The sequence below is a fragment of the Mirounga angustirostris genome, unplaced genomic scaffold, assembly GCF_029215605.1.
Source record: "Mirounga angustirostris isolate CCGP_5_RB_7025 unplaced genomic scaffold, mMirAng1.0.hap1 SCAF_1, whole genome shotgun sequence".
NCBI classification, from domain to species: Eukaryota; Metazoa; Chordata; class Mammalia; order Carnivora; family Phocidae; genus Mirounga; species Mirounga angustirostris.
This window is the reverse complement of record NW_026991709.1, coordinates 57,791,499-57,800,811: the sequence shown is the minus strand read 5'-3', so window position 1 is coordinate 57,800,811 and position 9,313 is coordinate 57,791,499. Positions and strand designations below refer to the sequence as shown.

Sequence of the window (9,313 nt, the reverse complement as noted above, 5' to 3'; positions counted from 1 at the left end):
GCGACTGCCTTCGGCTCAGGTCATGATCCTGGAGTCCCGGGATCGAGTCCCGCATCGGGCTCCCTGCTCAGCAGGGGGTCTGCTTCTCCCTCTGACCCTCTTCCCTCTCGTGCTCTCTGTCTCTCATTCTCTCTCTCTCATACCAAACAAGATTTTCCAGTGCCACGCGGTAGCTGCCATGGGAAGCCTCTTTCTGGGGAAAAGCCTGCTCCAGGAATCAAAGGAGCAATGTCTCCAACAGGACTGGTCTCCATGCATATTGGCTGCAACCATAGTCAGCACTGAATTTTTACATGAGAAAGTTGGCTGTACTGCTGTGGAAATATAATTGATAATTGTTTATCTTCTCCAATGGGCTGTGAACTTCTAAGGGGAAGAGACTTCCTGGTTCTGTATTGTTCTTGATACAAAGTCTGCACTCCTGGCAAGCATGTGAGAGAATGGCTGAAAGAAGGGAGAAAAAAAATGGATCATTAATCTCTTCTTGGCAATACCCACAGGTGTGCAGAGAAGCATAATCTCAATTTGCCTCTTTAAAGCTGATTGATAGAAATCTTTTGCATGCATTGAATGGCCAATGGTTAAGACTTTGAACACAGTACAGTCTATCCCTTCCCAACCCTGAACTGACCCCCTAAGCAGCAAACTGATATGTCCACCAATTTACACCTCTTGCACAGATAGAATGGCAACCAGTACAGATATAAATTTCAAATCATTGATATTAAAGATTTAAAATGAGCCATTAGGTTATTCACATAGTTCCTTAATCTCTGCCAGGGCAAGATCTTTCAATTTGTTCTAATTAAGAGTTCAACATTCTCTTAACTAAATAACCTTCCACTTGGGAAAGAAAAGTGCCTTTACGCCACACCCCCTACCCCAGCAAATTCTAAAGTAATTAAAAATAAATGAATAAAAAATATACTTATAACTGTTTCTCAATAGTTTTGGCCATTATCCTGTCAAGTATTTCTTATTTTTATTTATTTTTTTAAATACACATATTCCTCAATTTTGGATTAAACATGTGACCCCGTTGACATTCCAGGAACAATTTCAGAGTGTTTCTTTTTGGGGATTAGCCTTTCTCAGAGCCTCTCTGGGCTGGCACCATCCTGAATTAACACATTGCTGGCTTTCCCCTGGACCCTGTTGTTTATATTTCTTCCATTGTCCTACCCTGTGAATACTGAGAAAAAGGAGAATTCGTTTTCATTCCGAAGGACATAAACGTGGTCTTCATCCTTAAGACTGAACCTGTGATTAAGGTCTGCAAGTGAAAAGGAAAAGCACACAGCAATCTTCAATGTATAATTCCACATCTCTGTCACAAAGATGTGATAAAATGGCTCTGCTATTTCCCGGAGTCTTCGTCCCAGGTTGCTGAAGCCTTGGGTCAGTGTGGAGCTGACCAGTGAGCACACCTCCTTCTGGATGCCTCCTTACATTTATTCTAACTTCCATCAAATAACTACCCCCATCCTCGCGTCTCTAATCCCTGGGCCATTCTGTTTTGCACGTTCATTTCCTTTCCTTCTTCCAAATCACTGTGCAACCAGTGTCAGGCAGTTTCAACCAGTGAATTCCCAAGCTGGCATTTCTAAAATCTACTTTCAAATGTTACTCCTTTTACCTTTCTCTGGCGCAACATCCATCTCTTCCAAATCTCTCTTCTCAGCTAATGGGTTAATGCCTCTTTTTTAGGTTACAGGGGGAAAAAATGGAAAGATCTAAGTGGGAGACTTTTTAATACAGAGCTCTTAAATCTTGGACTAGAAATTGAGAATCTTTGCAAACCATATATCATTATAGGGTTCTCTGGAAAGGTGTGGATGCTAACCTGCTTACCTAATCGCTCTTATTAAGTATGTGCTCCCTGGACTTCTGAGGTCTCAGGGAAGGCTTTAGGTATAGAGAGTGAAAAGTTCTGAACAGGTGTAAAATCCCCCGCTTTGCCAGCAGGTCTGTGCAGATGGGGAGTGCTGGGGAGACGCGGAGGTGGTGTAGTCGGTCCTCTCCTGCCTATGTGTTTAGTGCGCCATCTAGTGAAGCTCGCAGAAGGCAAGAAAGCCTGAGGGCCCCAGGAAGACACACACCGCTCAAGGTTGGGCTGGCTTCCCCTCTGGGTCAAATTTCCATGGCAAAACTGACTGTACTTCAACTCTACCAGTGCACAGGTGACGAATGCTGTACACATCATTAGCAGGTTGGTGGAAGTCATGGGATATTTAAGGAAAAGGATAAAAGACTTTAAGGACCTCTTAAGAAAGGCAAAAAGTACTGTTATGCAGTTATTCCAGAGAGTAGGGCTCTAAAATTATAAGTCCTCTGGTTGAACAAACAAATAATATTTCTCTGTGAATACTAGAAACACAAAAAAGGAGTTGAAGGAAGAGAAAAAAGAGGACATGGAGAGAAAATGAAAGATGGGGACAGGATAACATGCTTTCTAGGTAGTTCTAAACCTGGGCTCAAATTTCGGAGCTACCACTTACGATTTGTGTAATGGTAGGCCATTTATTTAAACTTATTAAGCTTCAATACGTTCATCTGTAAAATGGGCATCATTCCACCTATCTCAAAGAGATGCTGTGAGGGATAGATAAAGGAATATATGAAAGCACCAAGCCCAGAGATGCACGTGAAAATGCTCAATAAATGGTAGTGTTATTAGTAGGGAAAAGACAAAAGGAAAAGAGAAGGAAAGAAGAAGGCTCAGTAAAGGATAGCGTAGAATACATTATGATGTGAGGAAGGAAATAACATCTAGGACTGTCCAACTTAGCAGAAGGCATTTATTTGATCAACTGAACAAGTGAACCCATGAAAGGGGATGTCTTCTCCGACTCCAGCGGACCGAGGGTCTCTGTCTGAAGTCCACCTTTGTTACTGTACTCACAAGTGTCAGAAAGGGCTCCACGGGAGAGCCCTTCCTCTTGGCACCCCTTGGTCTTCAAGCGGTGGGCTGAGAAGCCTACACTACTCCCCCTACAGGTCTTTCATTCAGTGCTGGGATCTTATGTGAAGGAAAGGTAAATGTGACCAGTCAGAGATGGGGCTGATCAAGGAGTAGCAATTAGGAACTAGGTTTTAGCCAATGAGAGTAGCCACTAACATGGACTAACGAAGCAGCCTTCTGAGAATCCTGGTTCACCACTGTCTGTGGCAATTAATACCGACTGAGTGATATTTTTTCAGAGACTAGAAGAAATATCTGTATACCCTGAGACACGTACTCTCACCACCAAAAGCCGAATGCCCATGGCAGACCCAGGAGGTGGATACACACAGCTGCCTCAGTCTCCCCTTTGGAACCTGATCTGGTGACTTCTAAGGATTGCCTAAAACCCTCCAGACTCCTGCAGCCTCTGGAGAGCACAGCCCTGCACTTCCCCCCATACCCTCTCACACACTCATGTCCTCCGAGGAAGCCCCTAGCCTACCATCTCTAGCCAGAGCCCAGGGCTGGAGGTCATAATGCCCTTCCCCTGATGTAATGACCAGCCACAGTCTCAGGGGAACAGCAACCATCGCCTGCCATTTCTAACCTTTTCCCAACTTCCTTCCAGGCCAAAGAGAAAACGAGGAACAAGAACTCAGTAATATGATCCCCAATTAGCATAAAATAAAAACAATCCAGTCATGTTTTCCATGGGCTTTTCCAACCTCAAACTAAACACATAAAACAGGGAGAAAGAGATAAAAATATACACACGGAACTAGAAATATATATATACTGTCCATGGATGTACAGCCAAGCACCCTGACCCAAATGAGTATCTGTCCCTAGGAAAACCAAGCAGCCAGACGTAGAAACCTGAGAATTTTCCCTTCCCGACGTGCAGTGTGAGTCCAGACAGGAAGGGAAAGTATCCTGATTCCTTGGTATGGAAGGGGTTAAGTCCTCAGCCATCCTATTCTAAAGTGATTTATGATGATGTGTAGTGTTTCAAAACTTTTCCCCCACCCCAAAGAACAGCCCTCTCCTTCCCCACCGAGTCCACTCTCAACGTGCTGAAGTGGGAAGGAGGTGGTGTTTTGCTGATCTGTTAAATTCTTAGTGAAGTTTCTTTGATTTCCAGCGGCTGCTGTTGTTTGAGTTTGGTTTGGATCAAAACTGAGGTTGTCCTGGCATTTCTGGGACCGGGTCCAGGCAAGAGGAAGAAGAAAAAGAAGGAGAAGGAAAAGAGGAGGAAAAAAAAAAAAAGGTGGGGAGAAATAAAGGAGGGGAGAAGAACAGGAAAAGAAAAAAGTCCTTTTTCAACATCACATTCCTGTGTTTTCTCTCAGCCTGGAAAACATATTAATCCCAGTGCTTTCAGGCTTGGAAACAAAGGGACTCAGCCAGACTGTGGGGGAAAGGGTGATAAGAAGGATCCTGGAACTCTAAAGAGAGAAAGAGCAAGAGTCAGGGAGAGCTGGGACTTCACTTTCAGGGGTGCCCTGTGTTGTCCGCACACAGGGACTGGCACACACAGACACACGAGCAGAAACTACAGACAAATGGAGATGCAAAGACTCACAAGGACAGCTCCTTTCCCCTCATCCTACTTGTCAAGAAGGTGAGAAGACAGCCAGAGGAAAGAAGAAAGCAGCCCGGCCCTCAGGTCAGGACAGGCTGTGGGTCCGTGGCGCCTTTGGGAGCCGGCGCGGCACCCGCCCCCCCTTTGTACTGCTCAGCCGGGCGAAGGAGAACGAGGCTTGGGAGGAAAAGTATTTCATCTAGGAGACTGTCCTGGGACCCACACTTCAGATTGCCTTTTAAACCCTCTACATTCCATCTCCATGAGCCACGATGTAAGTGTGTAATCCTTGCTGTCTTTGGTGGGTTTGTTTGTTTCTTGGTTGCTCATTTGAAGAAATGAAGCAGGAATGTTGTCATAATTAATATGCTCAGTGTGCCTTTTCTCTGGAGCATCAGAGAACCGGGTGGAAACAGGGCAAGCACGCTGAATGGGGAACGGAGCTGGGTTTCCTGCTTAATGTAACTGTCTCTGTTAAGCACTAACAAATTACAGGGGTTTAAAAGCAACAGGATCTCATCCTTTTTTTCCATTCCCTGACCTCCTTGCTTCTTCTTTCACCACCCCTTCCCCCACCCCCTTGGCCAAGACAGAGAAAGAGAAAATGCCCAGTTCTGTTTGCAATTAAATGATTTTCTTCTTTTTCTTTCTTTTTTTTTTTTTTTCCATTCCCCCTCTCCCTTTCTGTCTTTTGACCCTGCTGCCTTTCAAAGCGGATTGCACAATGACATGGAGAATGGGACTCAGTTTTACCATGCTGTTGGCAATGTGGCTGGTGTGTGGTTCAGAACCCCACCTCCACGCCATGGACAGGGGGAGCCACGGAGGGCGGAAAGCACCTCTGGTTTCCCCAGCCAGCAGAAGGCCAGCTCGGCTTCTGAGGCACACGGGGAGGTCTCAGGGAACTGAGAGAAGCACTCTGGAAGAACCAAACCTTCCGCCTCTCCAGAGAAGGAGGAGTGTGCCGGTGTTGAGAGTAGCTCCCGCGACAACCATGCCGCCAGCCCCACAGCACATCAGTGGGGCCCCAGTGCGACCCAAGCAGAGACCAGTAGCCCCGAGCTCTCCCCGTGACATGATCCGAGATGAGGGGTCCTCAGCTCGCTCAAGAATGTTGCGTTTCCCCTCTGGGTCCAGTTCTCCCAACATCCTTGCCAGCTTTGCAGGGAAGAATAGGGTCTGGGTCATCTCGGCCCCTCACGCCTCGGAGGGCTACTACCGGCTCATGATGAGCCTCCTGAAGGACGATGTGTACTGCGAGCTGGCGGAAAGGCACATCCAGCAGATTGTGCTGTTCCACCAGGCAGGCGAGGAAGGAGGCAAGGTGCGGAGGATCACCAGTGAGGGCCGGGTCCTGGAGCAGCCCCTGGACCCCAACCTCATCCCAAAGCTGCTGAGCTTCTTGAAGCTGGAGAAGGGGAAGTTTGGCATGGTGCTGCTGAAGAAGACGTTGCAGGTGGAGGAGCGCTATCCCTATCCCGTCAGGCTGGAGGCCCTGTATGAGATCATCGACCAAGGCCCCATCCGCAGGATAGAGAAAATCAGGCAGAAGGGTTTTGTCCAAAAATGTAAGGCCTCTGGGGTCGAGGGCCAGGTGGTGGAGGAGGGGAACAATGGCGGAGGGGCAGGAAAGCCGGTCGTGAGCAGTGAGAAGAGAAAGGACGACCAGAGGAGAGCCCAAGTCCCACCGACCAGAGAGAGTCGGGTGAAGGTGCTGAGAAAGCCGGCCGCCACCACGGCCGCCCCTCCCCCGCCTCCTCCAACCCCAAGGGCCACCACCCTGCCTCCTGCTGCAGTCCCAACCGTGACCCGGGCCACCTCTCGGGTGGTAACTGCAGCTGCAAGACTGACAACCACCACGGCCTTTCCCACCACCCAGAAGCCCTGGACCCCCAGGGTGCACCCCTCCTCAGATGCCCATAGGCCCCCCGCAACGGCAGAGGGGGCCCCTGCCAGGGAGCCCGGGGCCTCAGAGAATCTCTACCCTCAGCCCAGGAAGGAGCAGCACAGGGAGAGGCTGCAGACCACGAGGAGGCCCGGCAAGGCCACCGGCTTCGAGAGCTTCACGGCTGCCCCTCCCACCACCATCTCAGAGCACAGCACTAGGGCGGGCGCGGGACGTTTCCGGGACAACCGCACAGACAGGCGGGAGCACGGCCACCGGGACCCAAATGTGGTGCCAGGTCCTCACAAGCCAGCCAAGGGGAAACCTCCCAAAAAGAAAGCCCAGGACAAAATTCTTAGCAATGAGTATGAGAGTAAGTATGACCTCAGCAGGCCTACTGCCTCTCAGCTGGAGGAGGAGTTGCAGGTGGGGAATATTCCCCCCCAAAAAGCAAAGGAATCGAAAAAGCATGAAAAGCTTGAGAAACCTGAGAAGGAGAAGAAAAAAAAGGTGAAAAATGAGAAAGCAGACAAGTTACTCAAGAGTGAAAGGCAGGTGAAGAAGGAGAAGGCTGAGAAAAAGAGCAGGCAGGAGAAAGAGAAGAGCAAGAAGAAGAAAGCAGGGAAAACAGAGCAGGAGGGCTACCTGAAACCCACCACCAAACACTTCGCTCAGAGTCCCAGGAAGTCGGTGACCAATCTGCTGGGGTCCTTTGAAGGCAAACGAAGGCTTCTTGTAAGTAATCTTCTCCCCAGCATTGTTCTGTGGGCTGAGGCAGGGCATGGTAATGTTTGCTTTACGTTATTTTTCTACAATCATGTTGCTGGATGGCAGACTGTGGCTGAATCCGTGCCATGTCAAGAAGATCAGGAGGTTCATCCAGAAAGGGCAGCTAGGCCAGTAGCTCCTTTTGGTTTAGTGCTCTATGAACCATACTCTGTCCACACAGGTTCGTGGCCCTGAGGTCCAGACTCAATGGCCGGGAACCCTTAGACATAAGCCCAGGGAAGCCTCTGTGCACAGCTTTTTCCAAACTTGTCAGTACCCATCCCCCATCCTTAGCTCTCTTCCAACGGATAGTTCTGGGTAAGAGCTCCCTTTTACCAAGTTCAAAGAATAAAAGAAGAACAAAGGAGTTCCTAAAATGGCATGCATTGACTCTGGTCACAACTTAGGAAGAGGATGTATCTCTTCATGAGCTTAGGAACTAGAAGCATGTGTATGGGGAAATGGCAAAGTTTCTCCTTTTTCTCCTAATTAGGTCTCTATCAGAGTGGAAGCCTCAAAAAGGAAAGGAAGGCAGCCTGGTTGGGGAGTGGGTATGACTGGGAGTGGGGAAGGGTCCTTGTTGGCGTGACCCTCACGAATACTTTTTTTTTTTTTAAAGATTTTATTTATTTGACAGAGAGAGACACAGCGAGAGAGGGAACACAAGCAGGGGGAGTGGGAGAGGGAGAAGCAGGCTTCCCGCCGAGCAGGGAGCCCAATGCGGGGCTCGATCCCAGGACCCTGGGATCGTGACCTGAGCTGAAGGCAGATGCTTAACGACTGAGCCACCCAGGCGCCCCCTCACGAATACTTTAAAACCAGCTGGTTGAAGTCTTCTCCCCTTAAAGACTGCCTCCCCCATCACTGCCCAACTCACAGTAAGAGGCCAAAAAGACAGCGTGGGGAACTGGGTTAATTGTTCCAATTTCCAAAATGCTAGAGACAGATGTCAGTTTCTCCTGAGCCTCTGTCAAATGAGTGCCTGTGTGTGTGTGTGTGTGTGTGTGTGAGAGAGAGAGAGAGAGAGAGAGAGAGAGAGAGAGAAAGGAGACAAGCAAGTCTTGCTCCCACTTTGCCTGTTTCTGAAGCCACTGATACAGAGTAAGTCAAGGTCCATCTCAGGAGCTCTCTCTTTTGGGCCCATTACTAGCCTCCATCCCAAGAATAATTAAAGAATCTAGTCAAGCCAAAGGAAGCCTTTGGGCAGAAAGAAACCCCACCTTAAATGTAAGGGCAGTTCTCATCAGCCGTGTGAGAATGGTTCCTTCTTCCCCTCTTCATGTCTCCTTGCCCCCTCTTTTAGGGCCGTTCCAAGATTTCTACCCCTTCTTAATGCTGTCATTTTACTCCAGGCTGTCAAGGAGGAGAAGGTACAGTACAACCACTTCAGAGAAAAGGATCAGTAAATTAATGTCAGGCAGTGTGAGTGAGGAAGGATTTTTTTCAGATACATGGGTGGGAAGGAGACAGCTCATGCCACTGAGGACAGAGTTTGTCCTACTAAAGGCACGAGGTGCCTGCACCCTGCATTATCCCCACCCGCAGAGATAGGCACTCTTCTCTCAAGGCGTCTCTCAAAGGGGCTTTTAGTTTTTCCCGTCTGGTCTAAATTTGGATTAATGATCTGAGCAGAGAGGTTCGGGTGTCCATTTATCTTTAGCAGTTTCAAAAAGTTTAAGTATGTATTTGAAATGTCACTCAGAGCAGAGTCCCTGGTGGTGTTTATCATGGGTGGGGCACGTCCCAAAATTCTCTCAGCTGTTCCACAATGGTGCCCCTATGCATTAGAACAAAACGTAAGTTTTCATTGATTCTACAGGCTTGTGTGTGTGTGTGTGTTGTTATGCATTTTTTGTATATTTTAGTCATTTTTAACCAGAGCCTTAAAGTATATAACTTAGTTAGCAGAGGATAGGCTGTCTGCTAGAGTAGTTTAACAGCTACTTGGTTATTTTCAGAGTACATAAATTTAAATGAGAATATTTTAGTCGGAGCCAAAAGAACCATTCATTTCAGAGGAGAATTAATTCTACCTGGTACTTAAATGTTTGTTACAGAACCTAAGGGAGCCAACTGCTCCCTTTGAGGTGTAGGCAAGCCTTCGCGCACTGTGCTCCTCCCGAGGACCCAGGAC

The 9,313-nt window shown here is 48.1% G+C and overlaps 1 protein-coding gene across 2 annotated transcripts in view; it reads left to right on the top strand.

Moving 5' to 3' along the window:
* Window positions 1–3,851: 3,851 nt before the first annotated feature.
* Window positions 3,852–9,313, top strand: part of CCDC80 (coiled-coil domain containing 80) — a 36,279-nt gene continuing 30,817 nt past the window's right edge. The window contains exons 1-2 of one of the 2 annotated variants that reach the window (XM_054504174.2): window positions 3,852–4,800; window positions 5,240–7,146. In XM_054504174.2, coding sequence (XP_054360149.1) covers window positions 5,251–7,146 — 1,896 coding nt within the window. In that variant the 5' untranslated portion in view covers window positions 3,852–4,800; window positions 5,240–5,250. The remainder of the gene's footprint in view (window positions 4,801–5,239; window positions 7,147–9,313) is intronic. The other variant, XM_045902862.3, reaches the window with a different exon arrangement.